Raw genomic sequence first — 12,772 nt, forward strand, 5'->3', positions numbered from 1 at the left:
CTGCAACCTGCCATGATCCGTGATGGGCAGATGTACATAAATACCTGGGAATGCTTCTCCATCATGCGCACTCTTCTTTTCGGTGCTGGGCCACTGAATCAAGATGCTCGAAGAATTGAAGAATCTCACTATGAATGGCACTTCAGCCACGAATGGCGACGCATCACGCACGAATGGCGGCGTGAATGGCGACGCATCGCAGACGAGTGGCGGAACGAATGGCCACGCATCACATACCGGGTATGTAAGACCGAATAAAGCAGGCACTCGAAAGACCGGCGATCCCTTGACCCTTCCACCTGGAGTTGACTCGGAAAAATTCAAAGACTTTATTCGTCAAGTCCAGGACATCGTTGAGCAGACAAATGTTAACGTCATCGACAAGGCTGAACATTTGAACAAGGACCACTATCTGGACCCGAGCAAGGTTCATGACATGTACAATGTTGTCGACGAGGATTACTTTGTCAGTTCCGCTCTCGTGGCACCGAGAAATGTCCGTGAAGTCCAGGCTATCATGAAACTCTGCAATGAATTTGAAATACCAGTATGGCCATTCTCCATTGGCAGAAATGTTGGCTATGGCGGCGCCGCTCCTAGAGTTCCTGGAAGCATCGGACTCGACATGGGAAGGAATATGAACAAAGTACTCGATGTCAACGTGGATGGTGCGTATGCGCTGGTCGAGCCTGGCGTCACCTTTGCGGATCTGCACGAGTATCTGGTCAAGAACAACCTCCGGGAGAAGCTGTGGATTGATGTTCCAGATTTGGGAGGTGGTTCAGTCCTTGGAAACACGATTGAAAGAGGCGTCGGCTATACTCCATATGGTGATCATTGGATGATGCATTGTGGCCTTGAGGCCGTCCTACCAGATGGAACGCTCATCAGGACAGGGATGGGCGCCCTTCCTAACCCAGACGCCAATCCTGACCTCCCTCCTGACGAGCAGCCGGCAAACAAGGCGTGGCAGCTGTTCAACTATGGATTTGGACCGTACAATGATGGCATATTCACTCAGTCATCTCTAGGTGTTGTCGTCAAGATGGGTATCTGGCTAATGCCTAACCCCGGCGGTTACAAATCTTACTTGATCACTTTTCCTCGCGATGAAGATCTCCATCAGGCTGTCGAGATCATCCGCCCACTAAGAGTTGCCATGGTTTTGCAGAATGTGCCCACGATTCGTTCCATCTTGATGGATGCTGCAGTTATGGTAAGCGTTGGTATTAACGACTTAAGAACACCGCTAATGAGCACCAGGGAGATCGCAAGAAATACTCCACTTCTGGCAAGCCTCTCACCGACGCTGAAATTGATGAAATAGCAGCCAAGCTCAATCTGGGACGTTGGAACTTTTACGGCGCTCTTTATGGGCCGGAACCTATCCGAGAAGCTATGTGGCAGGTGATCAAGGCCTCATTCTCCGCAATACCTGGTGCCAAGTTCTACTTCCCAGAAGACATGCCTGAAAATGAGGTTCTTCAGATCCGAGACCTCACGCTTCAAGGTATCCCCACCTATGACGAGTTGAAGTGGGTTGACTGGCTACCGAACGGAGCACATTTGTTCTTCAGTCCTATCGCCAAAGTCACCGGGGACGACGCAGTGGCCCAGTACGAATTGACTCGGCGCAGGAGCGAGGAGTTTGGCTTCGATTTTATCGGCGACTTCGTCGTTGGTATGCGCGAGATTCACCACATCGTGTGTATTGTGTTCAATCGCAAGGATCCCAAGCAGCGACAAAACGCATTCAAGCTCATTCAGACCCTCATTGATGATGCAGCGAAGATGGGCTGGGGTGAGTATCGGACTCATCTCGCTCTGATGGACCAGATTGCTGGAACCTACAGTTTCAATGACAACGCGCAGATGAAGCTGAATGAAACCATCAAGAATGCTTTGGATCCGAAGGGGATTTTGGCGCCCGGAAAGAATGGAATCTGGCCCAAGTCGTATGACAAGAAGGCTTGGACTATAACTCCTTGATATCTCATTTCAAGACGAGTATGTAACACACATTATACGTACTATGAAATTGAATAAAAGTCGTAACTACTCAGGCGTCCTACTTTGATTTCTCCTCTTCATCGTGCCCGATAAATACCTCATTGTCTAAACACCCTTCGATCGTGCTCATCTACGTCGCCTGTCTCGCTTTCAGTCATTGCGTGAGCTATTCATTCTCGACCCCGACGATGGTTTCTTTCCGCTCGAGGTTGGTTGGCACTTGGGAGCTGGTCTCTTTCCGTGCCGTTAACGTTGAGGATACATCTGACGTGATGCATCCGCTGCAAGGAGACTGGCATGGCCTCATCATGTGTATGAGATAACCTCATTTTCTTTGTCCTTCATACACCTCATCATGGCATGATGTATAGCATCGCCTGGATGCAAGTATTCCAGAGTATCGCTAATAATGACATGCGTCGATCTACCAGACACCCCAGACGGGTACATGTCCGTACAAATGCAGACCCGCGAAGTTCCTCGCACCGGTGGAGGCCCAGTGCCGGGAAAGCCAGAAGACCTTGCTGAACTTACGCGCCGGACGCTACACGGGACCATATCATCTCGAAGAGCCTGAGACAGGACGGGACGAGGCTAAGGTGTACCATGAGACGATCATTGCGGTTCCGAGCATATACAATGGGATCACTCAGACTCGGCGTGCGCATATCGACAAGGTAAACGGGGTGGAACAGCTTACGCTCACGACGGGTGAGCCTGCGGTCATTGAAGGGATCAAGCGTGATATTGTTGTTACTTGGCGGAGGGCGAAGGATAATGGTAATAGCTCGAGGCCGCGACAGGAAGCCTCTACGCCATTCTCAAGATAGCAACGTGTCTACCAGTGCCTTCGCAGGGTACGATGTTTCTTGATTCAGCTGTCCCGCAAAGCTCACTTTAGAAGCATATATGCACCCCTTGGGCCGTGAGGTTTCCCGTCTGGACTCCAGTGCAAAGCTTGCTTCTTTGTGACGCTGGAAAACATCCCCTCATATCGCACATAACGCCTGAAGATCTTGACGCAACCTCTCTTGCCAGGTATGCGGTTGCAAAACAATAGATGTGGGCATAATTCTTCACTCGCCGAATAACCTCCTCACTCTCCGCAGAACACTGTCCTTCTCTGGGTCGTATGGATGGTCCTTGCTGGGTATTTCGAGAACTGCTGGGAAAGGATCTTGGAATTTCTCCACGGTATCTCGTATTTGTTCCGCCAACTAGCCTGCAGTCAGCTCTTGTGTCTTTCTGAGAGTGCCCTTGTTCAACGTACATGTTGATTTATCAGCACAATTCCGACGTCTTTGCGTTCTTTCGTGAATCGATTGAAGGCTTGTTCAATCGCAGTCTTCTCCGTTTTGTTATCGCATACGAGGAAATTCTTCTGGGAGTCTGGAGGGCTGGTAACATGGCCGACACCGGCAAGTAGTAGACCTGTTACTGAGCTGTGAAGGTGTCAGACCGAGAGCGCAGTTCGACCCCATGGCTGGTGCAACTCACTCTTCGTCGCCAATCACGGCGAGAAATTGCCGGTCCTTGCGAGCGGTGTTAGGTTTGTATGCATGATGAAGGTGAACGACGTACCTTGTAGGCGGACGCTGGGGCAGCCATGATCGAAAGGCTTCAAGACCAGGACTCGTTCGGTCTTCGTGCGCGAATTGTACTGCTGAGTATGTGTGGTCGACCTTGATGACTCGAAGTTCTGCGGGTTAGTCCCAAGGAAAGATTGTGGTGAATGTGGTAGTCGACGATAGCTTCAAGCAGCAACGGGGATGACGATGGAATAAATGAGTTGTACCTGCATTGCGGCGGGTGGGCGTGCTCTAAGTTATGCTTTATCTTATCGAGTTGTCCAGTTTCATTGGTTGGCAATCATAACGCGGAGACACCTCATTCAATTAAGTTAATGCTGCTGCTCTCCTCGCTGATTGTTTACCTGTTCTCTCCGCAGTGACTTCGCCTTGCAATCTGTCACCCTTACTTGCAGACATACCACTTCGGGAGCACAGTTTCTGCTGCGGAAATGTCTGCTTCTTGTTGTCTCGAGGTTCATCAACATGCCTAAATACGTGCGGCGTGCACCACTACTCGAACGACTCAAAGCCGATCTCAACCCTTACGACTTCCTTCTGTGGCTTTCTGAGGAGATCGAGTCCAATGGCTGGGATCAGCTGGAGAAAGAATGGGCTACACCGATCGGCATTGTGCTGAATTTGATTTTCCTAGTCGCCAGGGCAAATTCGAAGAGCACTTCTCGCAGCTATGACGATGTCTTTGGAGATGTTCCACGAATTGCATGGACATCATGGCTGGTAAGGGAGATCGCAGCAAAAAATACGCAGACCCGACTAATACGCCGATCAGGCTTCCTTCATAGTCCACTTCCTGACGTTGGTGTGCATCGTGAATGCCGCTTACACCTTCTGGCGGAAGAAACACTACCGGCTCTTCGAGAACTCCGTCGACGATGTTCCTAGCACTCCATCCGCCAAACGTGTCCGTTTCGATTCCTCCCCAGTATCATCTTCGCCGTTACGGTTCCTCTCGAACATCCTTGGAACAGAAACAGCGCAATCCAGGGCACATCCTGATCCTACAAGAGACGTATGGGAGGTGGCTGTTTGGGATCCTCTACCAGTGTCGCTGCGACTGTTTTGCTATTTCAGCCCTGGCCATGTTCTCATATACTGGCTGTTTCTTCCGACCCTGTCTGCCGATCCTCGACCGAGCGTCACAGTTGCAACGGCAATGTTCCTGGCCTTCCTTTTCTCCTTGCAGCTCACATTCCTACAATCGAGCTATTCCACTCAGACCAAGGATACAGCGTTTATCTCGAAAGAGGTTCTGCATGAGTATGACACGAAATATGTCAGACCAAGAACACAACCTGTTTACAGAGATGTGGGAACACAATTCAGTGAGCAGGCATCTTACACGGCTGCCCGCGATGAGCAATACAACAAGGTCGAAGTCTACACTCCGATGGTTGTCATTAACCGTGGCTTTCACACCAATTCCAATCCAAATTATACGAAGTACACGGATCCTGAAGGTGCAACATCAACTTCAGGCCAACTTCGACATCGCTTGACTACACCGGATACTAGGACACCAATGCACAACTCTCAAGCCGCACCGGCTACGAGACCATTGACAGCTATGCGTCAACCGAACTTTCGACCTCCATCCTCGAGTGGTGATGGTGGTAGTCTTGGAGTCTACTCGCATGCTGCATCACCCCTCAGAAAGAGTGCATCTACCAATTTTGCTCGTGACCGGGTCACTCAAAGTCCGGAAAAGAGGCCGGCGAGTCCGGAGAAACGCATGAGTGTGCCTGCTGGAGGATTAAATACACTTGCTGCATCTCAACGATGGGGTCACTTGAAGCCTGACAGTCATCGAAGAGAGACGGGTCGGTTTTAGCTACTGTATCAGAGAACATCTGCCTTTTGGCGCCTAGTTGCCCGGCTTCATGCATCTTGTCTGCTTCCTTCTCAAATCTTGGGTCTCGATCGTGCCTTCCTGAACTCTGGCCAGGGCCCAGACTTTATGTCAAGATGCAGTCCAAGCTTCCGAAATACCAGAAACTCGTGGGGCGTTGTCCTCACCACCAGACGTGCATGCACAGACCAGTATATGCCACCACCTTAGCACATATCACAGCAACCACATCTTAGGCCGTCATGAACCCTTCAACTTCTTTTTTCCTTTCTGTTCCTCGTCGTCCTCAACGCCAAACCTCGCTGTCGACTGTTTCTCCTCCAAACAGTGCCCAGGAAAGTGCAATACATCACCAACGAGCACATAACGCTTCACAGATCTCGCAACATGAACAACACACCGGTCAATCAGGCTTGACCCAGTATATCCGAAATCCTAGGAAAACAAAGCAGACGCTTTCGGATGATCAATTCAAGAGCAACCATACCACAGGACTCGCACGATCCCGACTTATACTCCGACCAAACGACCTTCGCTTAGAAAGCCGTGAAAACCAGGCGTCACTACTTACAGAGTGTGACCCAGGTATACCATTAGCAACCACACAGGGGGTGGATCCTCCGTCCATCCCCACAGATCATTTCAAATCCCAGAACAAGTTAAACCTTGGTGAAGCAACAAGGCGAGCACGATTTGCAGACACCTCAGACTCCTCAAACATGCACCGACCTGTCCATCAAGACGACTACCTGCTGGCACGAGGAGCCAACCCTAGAACCGGACTCATAACACCAGGTGTCCATAGTGCAAGCAGCTCTATCGACTACTATGAGGATGCTCCAGCTCATGGCTCTGGACCTCAGGGGCGATGGCACCAAAAGGGCGAACAGTGGGTCAGTTCGGATCTAGGCCGGATGACTCCTCCTAAGCAGCGCCTTCCAGGGTCATATCCTCACAAATTGCGGACTCCACGGAGGCTTGCTTCTGGCGACATGGACGCTTCGATGGGTGAGCGTGGACATATAAGTCGACCTCCGGGACTACAGCAAGCCGCTCCTCGTGAGCCGCGACCTGATACCAGCGCTACATTCTGCCTCCTCAAGCACTCTGAAGGAATAGATATCTATCCGGAAATCTCCTTCGCCCCGCCCTTCACTGACATCAACAAACCTCTTCCCCTCGAGGAAGCGAACGAAGATTCCGTACTACGAAGGAAACCAGTTGGCAGTCCACCTTACAAAACTGGCCCGGGTCATGGATCTGAAGATCAAAGCAGGAGAAACGACAGTGAGGAGACTGTTCTGAGGACACCACGGTTCCAGCTAGACATGAGAACCTCGTCAGCGCCTGTTCCGCCCCGTGTCCGAAACATCACGCCTCTTGACAAAGACAAGGACTTACCGACGTTACCAAGGGATAGTAATCCCTCGCTAGTCAAAGAGTATCAGACAATAGCAACACAGAATCCTTTTTTAGACCCGCCCAAAATGCATCCGACAATGGACGGCCCAGATTCAAGAACCTCGAACACCTCTGGCCATCCTCCGGTCGAAAAAGAACTACCATGTCTGCCGATGAACAGTGGCCTATTCCAGTGGAACCAGGCAACAATGCCAAACCGACCAACTCCAGTGGAAGAAAAGAGGATCAGCCCCAAGACGTTGCTGACGTCCGATATGGAGACTCCGAAAGGGCCAAGGGGAGGCGATCCAGCGTACCCGTTCGTGCGTACGGCGAGGCAAACCCACCCAACGCCTCAGACGAAGGTGCGCAACGACTCGCTGGCATCTATGGCGATCCCCACGTACGACAACCCGCCAAAACACCAATCTCCGCCACTGGTCCGAACATCGCTTACAAGAGCAGAGGGACCCAGGTCAATGCCCGCTCCAACGGTGAAACCACCAAACAGACCGCCGAGAGGGCCGAACCCGTCACCGTTGAGTACCACTACCACATCCATCGACACTACCATGGACAATCCGACATTCCCGATTCAGCTGCGAGGTGGTCCGAGACCGTCAATGGCAGATCCACGAATGACGAACCCTGGCCGGCCTAGTGTGCCGCGGAGACCGCCTCCACCAGCCACGTCAAGCATTTTCATGAACACTGGCATGAATATGAGCATGGAGTCAATAATGCCGGTCCCACTTCCCCGAACCAGGCCGCGGCGGAACAATCACCAACCAGTGCAGATGAGAGCCGAGGGCATGTACGCTTTCCCACGACAGGGACCACGCCTGAGCGGGTCCTACACGTCAGACACGATGTTCCAACAGAGGAGACCAGTCGACCTAGAAAGCATCACAATACCAAGTCCGGTCGAACAACGGAACGATCTCATGCCACCGCCACTGAAGCCACGTCTCCCATCCAATCAAGGCCAGCCGATAGATCCACATATGTCGACCGGCCGGCGCGAAGAGGTGATGAGCGGCCTCGGCTTGACCAGGAAATGCAGTCGTTGTCACAACGGCTTCGTGGACGTCAAGCAACGCAACATCGCTGGTGCCATCCATACGTCCGTCCACCAGAAGGCCGGCGACGAAGCAAACGAGGACTTTAAGAACAGTCACCCAAGCGCCAGTCCTCTTCCGGAGGTGCCTGAAGACAGTGAACCAGGCGCGTACGAAGCAACATCGAATGAAGCCATGAAGGCACAAGAAAATGGGAGTATTCCCGAAGACGACCATGAAATATGTTGTCCGGACTGCTGCAAAGAAGACTGCCATGAAAGTTGCCTCGGACATCCTAGCCCGAGCACTACAAGTAGTCCGACGAAGAGTATCTGGTCGGACATCCACAGTCCCAGCAGTGCGAGCGAATTCGAAGACTGGGAAGACAACGGAGCCTTCAAAACTCCTCAGAAACCTGGTAAAGCTGCACAGGGTTCTACTATGCCGTCGCCAAAGCATGTCAATTTCAAGGATGACAAAAAGGCAAGACCGAAGCTTGTTGACATTGGCTCAGCGAGGGGTTCTCCAGTGGAGCTATCCGCTCAGCCCAGGACTCCTGGCACGCCATTCCATGATCGACCTGTCGAGTATGCTGGACTAGCATTGGCGGCTGCTATAAGTGCAACAAGGCCCGCAAGCCCCTTGGAAGATTCAAAAGATGCCCTCGCTACAGCTTTGACCGCAACAAGATCGCCGAAGCAGAAGTCTCCCGGCCTTGGCTTGCACACGAAGCAGAGAAGTCTTAGCTCGCCTGCCATTGCGTTTGTGACATCTTCACAACAGTCAGCCGAGACTCCCGTCAAAAGTACTGGCAGTATATCTCGACTGAGGGTGCCTACACGAGTCGGACTATCGATGGCTTGCTCTGGCCTGCCCAAGAACCGAAGTGCAAGCGCTAGGAGTGTGACTTCGATCGAACTACAAGTGCCCAGTCTGGGAACTTTTGGCGCAGGAGCTGTTGGAGAAATGGTACTCGTACCCTTTGAGGCGACCAGAATGTGGATGACAAACCATCCTCAAATCGTGAAGGTTGGATGGGAAGTGCTGGAACGCGGCTGGCAAATGGCACAGATCATGATGATAACTGGTTGCAGACTCTGGGCAGTGGTTTTCGTCTACTCAAAAACGGGGAAACTGAAGCTGAATGTGGCCAAGGGCGAGACTGCGGGTGGATTCATGTTTGATTGTGCTCGGAGTCTTGTTTATCTGCTGTTATTCGCAGCTGTGGCCGCCTTCTTCATTAGGACGCTGAGGGCCGTATTGGGAGTGGTAGGTATCGTTGGATGGCTATTTCAGGCAGTGTTTTGGGTGTTGAAGCAGGTTGTCGGTCAGGGAGCTGCGCGTTAGAGGCACGAAGCATGAAAGCAGAGGGAACCTCGACGCCTGTGCTATTTTTAAAGAAGCAACGCAACATTAGATAGAAATGAATATCAATGCAGAAGGCTGTACTTGATGTTGCTGCTGATAAGGCTGTAGACATGTGGCGCTTGTGTGGCTGTCACTTCCTACGCCACATTGCTGAACTTTGTATCATCTCATTCGTTCCTGACTATCATCTCTTGCTTCGTTCCTACCTCTGCATTCTTCTGTCCACGCGAGCCTGAGCTGGCTCAAGTCACCGGATATCAGTGACAACAGGTTGATGTTGCACCTAGAATGATGATTCGGCTTTCGCGATGAGCTTGAGTTGGCGGCGGTGCACTCTGACGACTCGCGTCTCCTCTCATGTCACATCTCGCTCACGCGTCTTTTACTCCAGTACACCCATGACGTCTACAACTGGGAAGCATTCAGTGACAATTTCACGACAAAGAATGGCCTCTATCGCAGAAGGTCTCGCTGGAGATCTCATCAAGATGAAAGTAGACAGACCAGAGCAACGCCGAACCCCAATTCATCATGTCTTACTCGACATCCCATCCGAGATCCGCATTCGAATCTACGAATGCTTGTTTTCCGTTCTATCTGTCTCACCAGCATGCCACATCGACCGGTCTCAATCTTCCCTCCATCACCAGCAGCACGGAAGTGACGACGGCAAGGATAGGCTGGCCGACCTTTCAATCTTCCTAGTCTGCCGCAAGATCTATCAAGAATCCCACCCAGTCTTTCTCCGTCAAGCACTCTTCATCATCAAGAATCTGAGCCAGCACCAACAATTCACCCAGCCATTGATGCTGCCAAAGTTGCAGTCCATCCGCAACCTGTCCGTGACATTTAACTTGCTTCCCGAATGGCCGCCCACGCTTTTGCGGTTGGTGATGCTGTCGCTCGGGCGTTTTGAAATCACCGACATCACGGCGGAGCCTGGACATGTCGATATGCTCGGCATCGAAGGGCAGATGGGTATCCGGGATGATGGAAACCGTGTGCTACGCGAGTCGGGCACGCCAAATAACCCTTCTGCCGCGCTGTTTCATATCATCATCGCGTCCATGGAGAAAAGTAAGGCGGAGTTGGTCATGGCGCATTGCAATATAGGGATGACATTGACGACGGATGTGTTGAGCGTGCAATTCAAGATTCGGTGTCGACATGTCGGGCAACAGGTTGTGCCGGGACAGTTTCCTATGGTGGCGACTGTGCCGCACGAGCATCCTGAGAGGGAGGTGGTGTATACTTTTGGAAGGAAGAGGGGTCATGGTCGCGAGGTAGCGTGATAGTGTGGAAGGAGGGTGATCGAATTTGCTTGACTTAGCGACTTCGAAGACACGACGAACTTCATCGACAGAGACACGGGCCAGTTTAGTCACTACCAAGTATTGTCATGCTCCTTGGCCACTCCCCGCCGAAATGAATTCCGTCTAGAGAGGCACAAGGACACTATTGCGAGGAGACCAGCACGTCAAAGACGATAGGCTTGACGGTGGCCAAGTCCAACGCCGCCTTGATCGTTATGGTCGATCCGGGGGCTATCCACTTCTGGCTCTTCGACGCCCCACCGGGGTGATCTATGCCAGATAATTGCCCTGTTGTGCAGTGTTTGTACATAGGGCATAAGGGAATACCGACCTAGGTAGTGTGGCATGATGAGGACGGGTCGAAGAGAGAATCACGCCCAATGACCAAAATCAATCGATCGGATGAGAGGTGTCCATGTACCAGACGGTTGAAGCATACATTCCCACGTACATAACAGTCAAGACGTACTCCGCGCCTTCACTGAATTAGCTACTCCCATGTCCGCAAGTCCGTATTCGCAACATGTGCACCAGTTCGCGGTCAGGGTCCCTATTCCGTGGGATTCCGGAAAGCGTACTACGAGAGATTTGCTTTGGTCAGGGGAACGAGGCCAACAGGACTTGCTCACCGATCCCTTGAAACGTACTCCGCATGCTCAGTCATCTGCTGACTTGGCCATATGCATGATTTATGTTTATGTTTCACATCGAGGGTCCGTAAGGGCCTGGACTGCTCTTAAATTCTTGCAAAGCCCTGTTGGGGATCAAAGATGCACTACTCGGCACAATTGGAAACATGTGACGTTATGAGCGGAATGCAGCATGTCGAACGCGTTAAAATACGAGGATTGGGCTTGAGACACGCGGCCTCATGTAAGACACGAAGTACTGTCAGCAATGATGACTGGATTTGCAATGATTCGTGGGAAAAATTGATCAATCTACTACTGTAGTCGTTACTCATCATATTTCCGAGGCTTGCTTTCGCCCCTTTTCATCCTTTTGAGTTCTAAACCTCCGGATGGTAAACACCTTGTCCATTTAATGCCAAACGCCTTGCTTGTAAGAAACGGGTACAGTAGGTAATCGTACATATGGTATAGTGAAATGAGATGAAAGGTTTTCCCACCACGATCTCCTATGATCAGTGATTCGACGCCTTCCTGGGCGTCCACCGAGGGCAAGAAGTTCAGTGCGCGGAGAGAGGCAGGGTCTCAGGTCTCAGATGGAGACGACAAACATCGAAGGGAGGCCACGATATCACCTATGCCGCCGCGGGCGAGGTCTCGCCGCGTAATAGCGAGTTCGTATCCTCTGCGTCCATCCATGCTGGATCTGAATGCGATTCTCGTTGTGGCGGACAGCCCCTTGTGCTCGTCGGGCATACCACGCGGTTGAAACATGCGTTGTCGTGTCGCAGGTCAGTCGAGTAGTAGGTGCCAGTCCTTATGCTAGACCCATGCCATTCGGTAGTGTAGGGCATCTCGAGCTTCGTGCGTGGAGGCCACGTCGGCACGACCACACATTGCCATGTTGTGGAATGCATTGATAGTCTGGGCGGACAAGACAACGTGTAGCGTCTCATTTGGTTTGGTGAAGAAAGATGGCGATGATAGAGTTCCGGAACACCCGGCTCTATCGACATCATTCCATTCTAGCTTGAGGTTCTGCGATGAAACCAGTTCCATGGTCGTGTCTTTGAAGATGTCGTGCTGCTGTTTGAACTCGAAACGGCGCTACTTTGGCTAGGCGTGCGTTCCGCCATGGTTGGTCGAGCGTGACCCAGCCACATCGGTACGTCAAGAGTGTCGTCGATACGGAAATGGTTGGGTGGATGATCCTGTTGTTTCCGTTTCCCTTTCTTGTCGGGCTGGCTTAGTTGGTGGCATGGGCAGCCGCTGGGATAGTAGATCTCGCGGAGTGTGATGGTAGTGTATCGTCTGCGGATGTTGGTGTTGGTGCCGGTTGCAGCAGGTGTTTCCGGGGCAGACGGTTCATCCTCAGGGAACAGCGAGGTGTAAGTAGGCAAGGCATTCCCATCCGTGGCCGCCATTGCTTCGTGTCCTCCTTAGGTGCTAGTTTCTTCGTCTTTGGGAGGGCGGTACTTTTGGAAGACAGAATTGATTGAGAATGACAAACCTGGGGAACTGACTGAGGAATATAATAAAAAATTGGCTCGTGCCG

At 51.7% G+C, this 12,772-nt stretch overlaps 5 protein-coding genes across 5 annotated transcripts; 4 read left to right on the forward strand and 1 right to left on the reverse strand.

The window, feature by feature from the left end:
* Positions 1–103: 103 nt before the first annotated feature.
* Positions 104–2,067, forward strand: EDD37DRAFT_678217 (vanillyl alcohol oxidase; the record flags this gene model as incomplete). The annotated part of the gene is made up of 2 exons (XM_062819637.1): positions 104–1,216; positions 1,264–2,067. 2 exons carry the CDS (start codon positions 104–106, stop codon positions 1,987–1,989), a joined length of 1,839 nt encoding a protein of 612 aa, XP_062673983.1. The 3' UTR covers positions 1,990–2,067.
* A 1,019-nt stretch (positions 2,068–3,086) lies between these two features.
* Positions 3,087–3,618, reverse strand: EDD37DRAFT_647750 (V-type proton ATPase subunit F; the record flags this gene model as incomplete). The annotated part of the gene is made up of 4 exons (XM_062817920.1): positions 3,087–3,227; positions 3,281–3,452; positions 3,508–3,542; positions 3,592–3,618. 4 exons carry the CDS (start codon positions 3,616–3,618, stop codon positions 3,087–3,089), a joined length of 375 nt encoding a protein of 124 aa, XP_062673984.1.
* A 324-nt stretch (positions 3,619–3,942) lies between these two features.
* Positions 3,943–5,672, forward strand: EDD37DRAFT_293341 (uncharacterized protein). The gene is made up of 2 exons (XM_062811145.1): positions 3,943–4,319; positions 4,372–5,672. Exons 1-2 carry the CDS (start codon positions 4,065–4,067, stop codon positions 5,428–5,430), a joined length of 1,314 nt encoding a protein of 437 aa, XP_062673985.1. The 5' UTR covers positions 3,943–4,064; the 3' UTR covers positions 5,431–5,672.
* A 495-nt stretch (positions 5,673–6,167) lies between these two features.
* Positions 6,168–9,254, forward strand: EDD37DRAFT_647752 (uncharacterized protein; the record flags this gene model as incomplete). Its single annotated transcript, XM_062817921.1, has 1 exon — positions 6,168–9,254. One exon carries the CDS (start codon positions 6,168–6,170, stop codon positions 9,252–9,254), a length of 3,087 nt encoding a protein of 1,028 aa, XP_062673986.1.
* A 467-nt stretch (positions 9,255–9,721) lies between these two features.
* On the forward strand, positions 9,722–10,567 carry EDD37DRAFT_606878 (uncharacterized protein; the record flags this gene model as incomplete). The annotated part of the gene is made up of 1 exon (XM_062814930.1): positions 9,722–10,567. One exon carries the CDS (start codon positions 9,722–9,724, stop codon positions 10,565–10,567), a length of 846 nt encoding a protein of 281 aa, XP_062673987.1.
* Between the last annotated feature and the right edge of the window lie 2,205 nt (positions 10,568–12,772).

The sequence above is a fragment of the Exophiala viscosa genome, assembly GCF_022695815.1.
Source record: "Exophiala viscosa unplaced genomic scaffold EDD37scaffold_2, whole genome shotgun sequence".
In the NCBI taxonomy this organism is placed as follows: Eukaryota; Fungi; Ascomycota; class Eurotiomycetes; order Chaetothyriales; family Herpotrichiellaceae; genus Exophiala; species Exophiala viscosa.

Excerpts from the sequence above, each read along its gene's own strand:
- EDD37DRAFT_293341 (XM_062811145.1), top strand. The coding sequence starts at position 4,065 with ATGCCTAAATACGTGCGGCGTGCACCACTACTCGAACGACTCAAAGCC. Across the intron at positions 4,320-4,371 it reads TTGCATGGACATCATGGCTG|GCTTCCTTCATAGTCCACTT; the intron begins GTAAGGGAGATC and ends TACGCCGATCAG.